The sequence below is a fragment of the Spinacia oleracea genome, chromosome 6 (assembly GCF_020520425.1).
Source record: "Spinacia oleracea cultivar Varoflay chromosome 6, BTI_SOV_V1, whole genome shotgun sequence".
Lineage (NCBI taxonomy): Eukaryota > Viridiplantae > Streptophyta > Magnoliopsida > Caryophyllales > Amaranthaceae > Spinacia > Spinacia oleracea.
In genome coordinates this window covers 48742066-48755286 of record NC_079492.1, presented here as the reverse complement: position 1 = coordinate 48755286, position 13221 = coordinate 48742066, and the positions used below count along the sequence as shown (strand labels likewise).

At 34.0% G+C, this 13221-nt stretch overlaps 1 protein-coding gene across 1 annotated transcript; it reads left to right on the top strand.

Moving 5' to 3' along the window:
- Window positions 1-12020: 12020 nt before the first annotated feature.
- On the top strand, window positions 12021-12959 carry LOC110790277 (uncharacterized). The gene has a single exon (XM_021995066.1). The coding sequence runs from the start codon at window positions 12021-12023 to the stop codon at window positions 12957-12959; it is 939 nt and encodes a 312-aa protein (XP_021850758.1).
- Window positions 12960-13221: the final 262 nt, after the last annotated feature.

The window sequence follows — 13221 nt, the reverse complement described above, 5'->3', positions numbered from 1 at the left end:
AAATAGAAATAAATGGAGTTAAGCTAACATTTGAGGTTCAACCTTTTGCATTTTTCACCGTTTGGGACCTGCACCTATTTTTTTCACCTTTTAGGACATACTATTAATTTTTTGGCCAAATTTAACCAAAACATAGAAAAAGGTTAGTCCCCTTAGTTAATAGTTTAGGTCCTTGAGTTAAAAACCCACTTGGCATAGGTACAATGGTTGCTTTTAAAGTGTCTCCTATAAGCAATGAATAAAAGGAAATCAAATTAAAAAAAATGGGGGAGGAATTTTAATTAATTAACACTTCTAACACATAAAGATGAAGGGAAAATTCATGAAAAATAGAGCGTTGAACCAAAAGGTTAAGCAAAAACCGCTTGAAGATCGAACAATATACGTACTGTTTTGTATTGTTTTAAGTTTTCAGTATCCATGGAAGTATCATACATGTAAGGAGTGGAGTATACGAAATATGCTCTTTAAGCTTACAGAATTCAATTTGATGATAATGGTTACTGTATAGGCCAAAACAACTTCTGTATTGACTTAACATGGTTGTTTAGACAAAATTTATAACAAATCATTCTAACTTCTATAACACGACGAAAGATCATGGTCTTATGATCAACAAAAATACAAGATTATGGCCTTATGATTAACAATATTGCTTATGCAAAGTAAACTCGAGGCTTTAGATTACACTTAATTCCCGTATATAATTGGGTTTTACCTCAATCCTAACTAGTATTTCACTGGCACAATACCTTAGTAGGCTCAATTAAGATAATAGGGTTTAGACATTTAATTTATTTTAAAAAGAAAAGGTTTAGATATTTAGTTTTGATGATATTTAAACAACCGAAGTCGCTAAAACGAAGATTTTGGATTTAAGTATACTTAATTGGAAAAAAAATCTAGAAATGAAGAATGATTTGAAGTGATAATTAATTTGGCGGGTTGGCAGAGGAAGAAATAATATATGGATCATGGTCTTCTTTGGCATGAACAAGAAGGAGAAGATTTCGGGCTGGGTGGAGAGATGCAGTGATAAAAATGCATGAGTTGAATATATACTTATAAATCTATTGTAACTAACATTTATTTGTTACTTTTAAAGTTCATGTAGTTAACGGTGAGTTTATGCGTGGTTAAGTTGCCGGATTTTTAAGTTGAGGTCCCAAAAGGTGAAAAAAAAAGGTGTAGGTCTTGAAAGGTGAAAACCCCAAAAGGTTAGACCCCAAATATTAGCTTAACTCGAGATAAATGAGTAAATGGTCGTGTCTTCTCCTTCCGTGTTTGTTTGAGATATATACTAAGAATTGGAGGGTATTTTGATTTCATAAATTAATCAACATATATACTTCTCAATGGGGTGCAACCAAGCTATGCGAGAGATTTGTTGTGTGTGCATGTACCAATGCTCGTGACATTTTGTCAATGAAGTACTAGTAGAAAAATTGTCAAATGATCTGGCACAAATAATGCACTTATATTAAAAGCACATCCTTTAGGTTGTATAATTATGATTTTTTTAAAAATAAATTATAAGATTTGCGAAGAAGGAAAAGCAAATAATTTGTATCATCTTAAAGCTATCACTTGCCTTAACCTCGTTTGTATCTTTCTCTCTCTCTCTCTCTAGATCTCTCTCCTGCTCACGGTCATTGGTTCACTATTGCTTCTCTCTCTTTCACTACTTCACATCTCCTTCTCTCTCCCTACATTGCATCTCCTCCTCCCTAGCTTCGAGCTTCAATGGTGGTATTTCTTGTTGCGACGGCGTAGTGGGTGGTGAAGGTGGTGCTTGTGGAGCTTCAAAGTTTTCTTAGGGTTTCGATTTGCGGTTTTCCTTGGTATGAGCTTATTCAAATTTCTCTCAAGTTCTAAAATTTTTGGTTCTTTACATGATTTACAAGGTTAGATATTAGATTTTCTAAATTAATTTAGGTTTACATCTTGGTTTTCGTATAATTGGGGTTAAGTTATTTTTTCAAATGAATTTTGCTTTTTAATTTTATTTTTCTGCTGAAATTGACGAACAAAGTTTGAGTATAGTATTGATTTTTTGGATAATGGTGAGACTTGAGGGTTTTTCCTTCTGGCAGGAGAGATTGAATTTTCTGCATTAGCAATAATCCTTGTAATAAATCTATATTATTAAAGCAAAGTGGTGAGGAATGTGAGTGTTCCAAAACCCCAATCCTAACCTCTCATGCAAAGTTATTTAAGGAAAATTAGGCAATTAAAAAAAAGAAAAAAAATAAAAAAAATCAACAAATATCTTCAAACACAGTTAATTGGGAGACTAAATTGGAAATAAGAATAATTAAGATACTATGAAGAAATAATAAGGAAACAATTAATTTAAAATTTCAATTTCAAATTTCATCAAAAATATTAGGTAGAAAATGAAAACTTATTGTTATTGATGTGATTAAGTAGACTCTTTTATCATGTACGCAGTATTATTTTATAACTGATCTAAAATAATATACACATCTCTTTTATGGTTAATGACATAGTATACACATTAGCCGACCTTTTATGGTTAATGTTGTATTTTTGCGATCAAATTTTCATCAGAGTACATGTATGATAATTATCAGAAGACATTTTTTATTATTGTTTTGTTATTCTCATGTGTAGGAGATGAATATAAAGTATACACTATATTACTATGTTACACTCGCAATACAAAAAGTCAACTTGCAAGTTCGTTAATTTGTTGTCGTTGGTCAATGAGCATTCCAAAGATAATAGTGTAAATTTCCTACGTAGATGGAATTTTGTGTTCGTGGGTTATGTATGACTAAAATCCTAATATATATTCATAATTTAGGTCTAGTTTAGTTTTAGAACTAAATATTTAACTTTCAACTTTTGTAGAGTGATGAGGTGCAAGTGACTTTGGTTGAGAATATCATTGATAAAAATGAACATCATGAAAGAAGGAAAAGTGTATTCTATTGCCAATTTAGAGATAATGCCATTAGGTACTTGATGATATACGTTGAAGATATATAGCGATACAATTTCAGATTCAAAGATTTCGATTGAGTGCCACAATACTTTAACAAGAAAAATCACCAAACATTGGTATCTTTTTTGAATTCAAATAATATTATAGTTTAAACCCTTTTAATAATATAGATAATAGGGTTGAATTAGCATAAAAAAAAAAAACCATGTCTATAATATGAAGCCTACTTTATAAAATTAAAAAGTGTGTTTATGTTAGTGGGTTCATCCTCTCAGGCTGTCTAACAGAGACAATAAATTCATTAAGTCCGTGCATTTACATAGGTTTTGTCTAATTCGACTAATTCCTAATCACTAATTGGTGAACGAGTCGTCGAAAAGTGGGTTCCATATTTATTGGTTTGGAAAATTACTATCAAACCATTTAGTAAGTTTTAATAATATAGAAGTGAAGCATTATTACGAGCAATTAGTATGACATTGTTGAGCATACTACTAATGAACGTTTTGGTATTTCCACGTAATAAAATTGTAGTTACCATCGTCTATTAAGAGATTTGTTATACTTTTTATAGGCACCCGTGCAATAGCACGAGCACAAACTAGTAAATCTTTATATGATTTATGTTGAATTTTGGTATTCTGGGGGTGTCTTAATTAATGATGTCCATATGGGTGCTAGCTAGTTGTGGGAACGAGTCTTGTGGTTGCTCCTGGTTGTAGAGATGTTATGAAGTTTCAACTTAGGGTTTACGATAAAGTTGGGGAAGTTGTTGATGCTTATATTAAGACTTTTGGTTCCGTACTTGGGGTTCTTCTATCGCTTCTACTGTTGGAATGTTTTTATAGATTTCTTTTCCATCTGTTAAATTTGACATGTTTTGGATGTTAATTTTGTGAATTGATCTAAGTTTTGTTTGATTAATCTGTGTGATTCTGGTTTCTGATGAAGTTTTATATTCTTTCTTTTATGTTTGTAAACTACATGATTTTTTATGATAGCTTTTGGGTATTTTAATATATTTTGATGAAGTAGAAAATCTAAACTTAGATTTAGGAACTTTTGGGTAATCCTTGTCTTTTTTGAGTGATATGTTAAGATTTACATCAACAAAATAAGCCATTGTTTTTTAAATAATACTGCCAATTAAAAAAACTATGTCCCTCCATTGTTTTCTGCCTTATTAAAAGAACAACCCAACTATTCTACTTGATTTTCGCTCTTCAATGCGAGATACATTAGATTTTTCTTTTTTGTTCAGAGAGTAAGCTAAAATTTCACCTCCATACCGTATCTTAGCTGGACAATAAATTGCTTCTGAAAACAAATAATAGTGCATTATTAAAAGAATATATATTTTAAAATTACATAAGTATACATATATTCAGGATTTACTTACATCTTCATCTGTGTTTTGAAGCCACAATCCCAAGCTTGGTTGCCTTTGTAGGTCTCCATATGCCTCATTGTATAAATCCCACAATCAGTCTTGTTTGTTCTATTTTTCCATGGCATCTTAAGAAACACCTTTCCATATTGCAAAATTTGTGGCCTCCGCAATGGATGTCCCTCTTGTGTTGAAAATATTGTCCATGCTTCAAATTGAAAGGATCCAAAGGCAAAAAGAACAACAGAACTTAGTAGAAGAGCAAACAGAAACAAAGAAAAGATCAGAAGTACAAAATAACATATATAAGATGGAATTCTACAAATAGGCTTACAGTTCTCTCTGCAAATGTCTTATATTTTAAGGCATATGTTATTCCTTCTGGTAAAGTGAGATTGTCAATAATCTCTACATTTTTTGCCTTCTGGTTGATAACAATCAAATAAAAATGATCGCTAAACCACGCCAGAAAGAACAACTACAGACAGAGAAAAGAACATTAGACAAAGGAAGACGAACATTTGATAAGAAAGAAAAGAACAATTAGAAAAGAAAATTAATTTTCAGTTTTTACTAGATGGTATCCCTTCAGAGACTTAAGACCAGCAACTCCGTACTCATGCCTTACACTTTCAATAAAATTTTGCAACCGCTTCTCCTCAGTTGTTTGGCTATCCTGTGACCCACCATATGGCTCATTCTGCCAGAGCATATTCTTCACAGAGAAAATAATTGTAAATATATACTATAATAAAGTAATAAATAATGATTTTTTTTCAGAAACCAGTAGGTGTGAATAATGAGTTAAGAACGGTGACCGTAAATCAATATGAACATTCCCGATTCTCTTCATAACTCTAGGTACTTGTAGCATATCTAGATCTTCAAGTTACTCTAGTTACTTTTTCCTTAAAACTTACGAAAAGAATTGTCGAGAAATAGAATTTCAAGTTACTTTTGACGCTTTGTTCTGGATCACCATTCAGAATTCTTGCGAAAGTGTCAATCGCATTATTCATCACCCAGACATCCAGAGTTGTTGTAAAGGAAAAGAACAAAATGGTAAGTTAAAGGAACACCAATAACATTATAAATACCAATTAAAATTTTAGGGAATAAATTTATACCTAGGGTATGAAATTCTTCCCTGGTAACTACATTCCAATCATCAGTGTACACCACCTAGCTGTTTTAGGAATGAAAATCATATCATCATAAAACACTAAAGAATATTAAAAAAAACATCTACATTGAAATACATGTAATAATATAAAAAAACACTTACGTTGGTTTACCCTCTCCAAATGCATAATCAAGTAAGCATCACATGTCCCTTTCCTGCGGATCCAACTCCTTTTCAGAAACCAGTAGGTGTAAATACTGAGTTAAGAACGGTGACCGTAAATCAATATGAACATTCCTGATTCTATTCATAACTCTAGGTCTTGTAGCATATCTAGATCTTCTTCATCACTTATAAAAACAAAGACATTATAAAGAAAAAAACAACATATGAGTAAAGAAAAAGAATACATATAAAGAATAAAAAGAACAAAAGATTGTAAAGAAAAGATCATTTTACTAATGATTATGAAAAATTATAATTTCAAAAAAAAAAAAAACTCATAATAATAAAATTCAGTAGTCTTACTTCAGGAACGTAGACGGAGTTTCATTTTCAGTCTGCGTGACAACTACAGTCAGAGTCCTAAATTCTGATTCTTCAGCTCTAGTGCTTGGAGACATTTGGGTTGCTTCTGCAGGTCCTTTGTTTAAATCATCCAAATCAGACGTTACACTTCCAGGCTCTCTGTGTAGAACATAACAGAGTAAAGAACATTTGAGAAGGAATAAAAGACACTATGAGAAAGACTAACAGAACAAACGATTACTTTTTTTTAAAAAATAAGGCATAATTATATAAGGAAGATATTATACTTAAGGTAGAAAAGAGCATAAAGAAATAGATAATAGGAATATTCTGAATAATGAAAGAAAAGATCACATAAATACTTTTATCAAGACAGAATAAATAAAAAGAATAAATGAGACCAAAAAAAGAACAAAGAATTGTTTATAAAAGAACACTATAAATAATGAAAGAAAACAGTCACATATTTAGTATACATGTGTATATGAATCTGTTTTAAAAAACGCATACTCACTGTTTTCTGCAGGTTGCTGTTGTTTGTCAGCATCATCTCTTTTCTCCCAAAAATAGTCTCCAAATTAAATTCAGTCAAAGATTTGTTTTCCAATATGACTTCCAAATTCACTTCCTCCTCATAGTCATGTGCAGGAGGAGGAGGACTTGAAGCGGAAGCCATTCCAAGCTTGAATATCAAATCACTTAACATATATGACTGGGATGGCAGAGAAGGAGGTGTGAAAAATAGAGGTAATTCCAATGGAACATTCTCAGATTTTTCTATTTGCTTCCCTTCATTCCTCACCGTTTCCTTCGTACTGCTTCATCAAATAAAATTGTGATGTAGTCCGAGCTAAAAAATTCCTTGTCTTGACTGAGGATTGAGCCAATCTCCTCGGTATTCGACTTGTCTTCTCGAAGTTGACTGGAATTTTAGTTTCATAGCATTTTGACCACATTTTGACCATATTGAATGGCAGAATTTGTTTGACATAACTTGTAGTGTCAAAGAAATCTTAGGACAACGACAATTATTCGTTGAACTTGTTCATAACACTACATATTTCAATAGTGATTTGAAGGAACTCTAAATAAATTTCCTATTTAACAAACAAAAAATAAGAAACGTCATTTAAAGACTGAATGATTAAAAAGAACATTCAAACAAAACAAAAGAACAAGGAGAAGAGTCGAAAGAACATGCTCAAAAGGCTAAAAAACATGCTTAAAGAACATGCTTAAATTTGTAAAAAAACATGTTAGAAAAACTTAAGTGATCAAACTATAAGAAGGAATGAACAATATAAAATAAAGAATATTTATAAGAATTAATAGAACATAGGTTGTAGGAAAAAAATCATTGGAATAAAAAACAATAAAAACCAAATGAATTAATAGAACATAGGTTGTAGGAAAAAGAACATTGGAATAAAAGATAGTTAAAAACTAAATGTAATGGTTTTGTTAAGGGAATTTTATTTTTACCTCAATTGTGGAAGGTATTTTGACTTCCTTAGTGGTGTTGAAGTGTGCTTGTTGTTGCGGTATTTCCTGGTCTTCACCGAGTTGAGTCACCGGCGAACTTTGACGTGCTCCAATCACATCATTTAGAAACCAGTTGGGCAGAGGCACGTGAAAAAGACATTCACCGAAAAGAAAATAGAACATTCACCGAAAAGAAAGAAACATTAGAGGGAGATTAAACGAACAATGATAGTCAAAGAAAATAACATTAAATTCAACACAAAAGAACACAACTGAAATCCAAATTAAGAAAAGTATATTTCAAAAAAAACCAAACGTAACCAAGTAAAAAAACAAAATAACAACAAAAACAAAAAAGAACAGCAGAGGCAAACAAAAGAACATTAACGAGAAACAAAAGAATTTTGAAGAGTACCAATATATTGGTAGTGGATTTATTACAGGTGTTTACTGCAACCACTAGAAAAGATCTCTTCCAGTTATCATCAATTGAAGTCTCACTTTGGATCAGCTTTTCAATCATTCTCTTCAATTTTGGGCATCCAGATTTCACATTCCAATACGCCCAAAATTCTGAAAATACCCTTGAGACTTCCGGATCTTTTTATCTGTCTATTCCACCACCGAGGCTCCTCCCACAGGTATACCATAGACCAGATATACATCATCCATGGTAATGGGAATAGAAGATTTTCGTAGATGTAGGGACTGGTCTGACGAGTTAAAATTAGCAATCAACTCGTGGGGGAATAGATTTTCATTTTGGGGATGTCAAGGTTAAGAAAAGATCCAAACCCTAACTCCATGATGGCTTGTTGTTTTTGCCGATCACTTTCAGAATTAGATGCAATTCATCTCAAGAAGCGCATCATCAGTTGTGGAGTTTGCCTCAGGTTTAGTTTGCGCTCATGAGCCTTCGGTTTGGCAACAATCAAAGCTTTTTCTCCTTCTTTTCTTCCTGCTCATCCAATTCTTCCATGTAATCATCAGCCATCACTATTTATTTTCCTTTATTACCTCTCTAGAAAAAGAACAATCAAAATAAAAAAAGAACATTAGTCAGGGTGTAAAAGAACACTACATGAACGGAAAAGAACAAAGAAAGAGAGGAATTCTTTGACCGTATCAGCCATTCGTCTTCCCTTCTTCATAATAGGAGAACTTTCTTCCTCTGCTTCAACTTTTTCTTCATCTACCTCATATTTATAATCAGAATAAACAACTATTTGATATTTTTTGCCACCCCTCTGAACAAAAAAGAACATAAATGAGGGTGTAAAGTACAATAAAGAAAAACAAAAGAAAATTCTTATATAAAACACAACAATGTTCTCTATTATAAAACATAGAGGTTAATAAAGAATATACAAAAAGAAAAAAAGATGGTTGAAGTTTACCTTAGTTGAGGCGGTGGTCTTTTTCAAAGAAACCCCTTTCCCCTTCTTACCAAATGAGGCAATTTGTTCTTCTTCCTCGACTTTTTCATCGTCCTCAATGACGACCTTTCTTCATATTTTGTTTTTTTCCCCTTATCTGAACTTTCTCAGCAGGTAAAAAGGTCTTCTTCCTTTCTTCAACTTCAAATTCCTCCTTCACGCTTCGCATAACCTAAGGGAATTTTTTCTCCCACATTTGAGATCTGTTGACCAAAACAAGAGAACCTTATTATTACAAAAAAGAACATAAGAGAAAACTAAAAGAACATCATTTATTTATATAAACGGTACCTTGTTCTTTTCCTATTTGGTATTGTTTTCTTTAATTTCCCCTTTGTTTTTTGATGTAGTTCCACCTCACTTTGAGGTACTTCATCATCTTCTTGTCCGTCATTATTCTCTCTAGTAAAAACAGAAACGCAAAAGTATGGATATGAAACGAAAAGAATGGCTACAATGTAAATAAGAAGTAGAAGTAATAAATACATAATATACGTCAGAGTAATTGTAAACTTTCTTTTTCATTTAGGTTGTTTCTCGGCAACTGTTGTTATGTTTGTTTCTTCAGCTTCATCTCTCCTCTAGGGTTCATCCTGCTTCTCAGGAACTTTTACCTCTTCAGTATGTTCTTTGGTTTTGTTATCCTCTTTTTCAAGAACTTCCACTGATTTTTCAGCTTGTTGCTTTTGTTCTATCATCTTTCTGTGATGTTCATTCAACATCTTCTCTTGGTCTTTCAACTTCCTTTGAAATTCTTGTACCATTTTTTGTTGCTCTTCTAATGATTTCCTATGTTTTTCAAGATGATAGGGTGTTTTTCCGTCGTTGAAAGATCAACACCTCACCAAACAAAATTTATAAAACCGCTAGACTAACCAACTATATGAACTATAGTGGCAAGTATAGGGATCGTCCCAAAGAAATGATGGTTATCGAGTTTAGATGTCAAGCTAGTTCGAACAAGAATTTGGTTTGAATTATCGCTAAGAAACTAAAACTAACAATTATGCGAAGTTGAATCAAGAAAGGGAAACGTTAGGGAGTCGGGGATAGGCTAGGGAAATCGGGGGAAATTAACTACTATCTAAATAATCATGAATGATGCAATGACATAGCACATAGGGGAATGAAACCAAATGACGTGCTCGCCACCTCTCGGATGGAGCACGCGAAGCAACCTAGCCTATAGAAGAGCTTTCTCCTAATCCTAAGCTAGATAAGCTTGCATATAATAGGAACAATCATTCACTTGCACAAATTAGGCTCACAATGTCTTGCCAAACATAAATCATACATTCCAATCAAGTCCAATCAATTAGCATTTGCAACTACTCAATTGGTCATGGAAAATCCTATCACTAAATCAATTTAATTACATCAATCATTCATCAATCCAATCATCAATTTCCCCTAATTAAGCCCCTAGATTCTCCCCTTTCCCTAACCTAATTCTACTCACTAATCATTCTACAAATCCAGAAATCCATTAATACTAGGCTAGCAAGCATGAAATTGAAGGAGAAAGAGGAAAGAATCAAGAATTCAATTGCAAACTAAAATCAACAACTAGAGAATTGAGAATTAATGGAATTAAAATCAAAGCAAAAAAATAGTAGACTAACAGCGTTTCTTCTAAGCCAAGTTTTCTCTCGGCGTAGGATAAGACCCTCTTCCTTATCATGCGCCGGCGCCATGGCTGGCAAATCAAAAGCTCGGAAGAACGGCAAGAAACCTTCTGGACCAGTCTCGGATTCACAAGCAAAGAAGACGAAATCAATGGATGAGATTCTTGGGGTAAGGGCATTGGAGATTGATTCGGATGATGATGGAACTCAATCAACTGATGATGCGAATACTTTGGTGGATGAGAATGTGGTATTATCACCTCGAACCTCCCTCAATGAACTGAAATCACGATCGGAATCTCACCGTACTTTCTCGTCGTGGCTGTCAGTGATGAATTCAGGAAAACATAGTCAGGTATCACCCATTCCCACTTTCAATCCTATTTGCGATGACAAAATTGATGAAACTGATAATGTTGTGAGTATAGAACTAGATGATATTCAGGATGAAGTAGATTACTGGAATTCTGCTGTTGTTTGTGATGTCTTAGGTGCAAATCCACCTCTCTCTGTGTTTGAGGGTTTTTGCAGGAGAATCTGGAAAGATTTAGGGGTGGATAAGGTTGTGCTGATTGAACATGGTGTGTTTCTGGTTAGGTTACTCACTATGGAGAATCGGGACAAAATCTTAGCTGCTATTAAGCCCTCTTTTTGACAAAAAACCAGTAATCTGTAAACCTTGGCACAAAGATATTGTGGATTTCAAGGATGAAGTCAAGGTGGTACCTATTTGGGTGCATCTGAAACATCTTGACCTTAAATTTTGGGGGAACAAGAGCTTGGGTAAGATAGTTAGTTCTATTGGAGAATTCATTCAAGCTGATAAAGCAACAATCAATAGGGACAAATTGCAGTTTGCTAGAGTTCAGATTGAGGTTGCTTTATCTCAGAATTTACCTGAGTGTGTTAAGTTTCATGATGAACATGGTATTCTGAGAACAATCAATGTGGGTTATGAATGGAAACCTATTGTTTGTGAACACTGTAAACTCCTGGGTCATCTTGCTAGTGACTGTAGGAAGAAAAAAGGGAAGAAAACTTGGGTGGCTAAGACAGTCCAAACAGTCCAAAACCAACCTGTTGCCAACATGGTTGTTAGCACTAGTGAGAGTGATGGGTTTGTTACAGCCAGCAAAACTGCTCATGTAAGGCAAGAGAGGCATAGTCCAGTGATTGTTGCTAACTCTTTTCAGATTTTCCAGGGCACTGGATGCCAAATTGGTAATGACAGTTTAGGTGATACATTGGTGTTAGATGATGGAGGTGGAATCCCTCCTGATTCTAATGGATAGAATGGTATTCTGGAATTTCAGGGGGGTGAATAGGGGCACTAAATAAAAAAAATGTTAAAACCTTTTTGAACTCCAATAGGTGCAGCCTTGTTTGTCTCCTTGAAACAAAGGTCAAAGCTCACAATCTGGGGGCTTTGTACCTTAATTTGTTTGCTGGTTGGTCTTTCACCTCCAATAACATGTGTCACCCTGGGGGTAGGATTATTCTTGCTTGGAATCCATCTGAGTTCCAGGTGAACCCCTATTTTAGTTCCAGTCAGCTAATTCAGTGTGCCATTATTAAACCAAAAAATGAGAGTCAGTTTGAATGTTCTTTTATATATGCTCATAATTCTCAACAAGATAGAGTTGCTCTTTGGAAAGATCTTTGCTCTATTGCTGGTTCAGTTAATGATGCTTGGATCTTGATGGGTGACTTTAATTGTGTTCTCAACACAGATGAGAGAGTGGGTAGTGTAGTTAGACTACATGAAATTCAGGATTTTCAGTCCTGTGTTAATACTTGTGGTTTGGTGGATGCTAAACTAAATGGTAATTTTTTCACCTGGAATAATAAACAACAAGGCAGTAGGAGAGTGTTCTCTAAACTGGATAGAGTTTTGATAAATCAGGCTTGGCTCACTCAATATCCAAATACTGAGGTATGTTTTAAAAATGAGGGCTACTTTGACCATTGCCCTGGCACTGTCTCTGTTTACCGTTATTTGGCAGCAGGGAAAAAGCCCTTCAAGTTCTTTTCCATGTGGCAAGAAGCTCCTCAATACAAAGACATTGTGATGACTGCCTGGAATATGTCTGGCACACCCATGTATCAGGTGGTTCAGAAACTGAAAAATGTAAAAATTGCTTTGAAAAAGTTGAATAAGGAGGGGTTTGGTGATATTGAGGCTAAGGAAACAAAAACAGCTCATGCATTGCAGGAGTTGCAAGATGAATTACACAAAAACCCTGCTGATGTTGAGATGGCTAATAAAGAAAAACAAGCTCAACAGGAGTATTTGGTTGCTCATAAAGCTTTGCTGAGCTTTCTTGCTCACAAGGCCAAGTCAGTGTGGATAAAGGAGGGTGATGAGAACACTGCTGTGTTTCATAGGTTTATTAGACAAAGACAAGTGTAGAATACAATTATTTCTATTAAAGACATGCATGGTAATTGGACTTCTGCTCATGGGCAAGTTCCTGATGTATTTTTAGAATATTATAAATGGCTTTTGGGCACAAAAGGGGATGCTAGAACCTCAGTTAAACAAACAGTGGTGAACAAAGGGCCATTAGTGTCTGATGAGATGGCTAGTTTGCTCAATCATACATTCACCAAGGATGAAATTAAAGAAGCAATGTGGGATATTGATGGTGTGAAGGCTCCTGGTCCTGATGGGT

Bases quoted from the DNA above. Each gene is read 5' to 3' on its own strand.
- LOC110790277 (XM_021995066.1), top strand. From the start codon at position 12,021: ATGTGTCACCCTGGGGGTAGGATTATTCTTGCTTGGAATCCATCTGAG.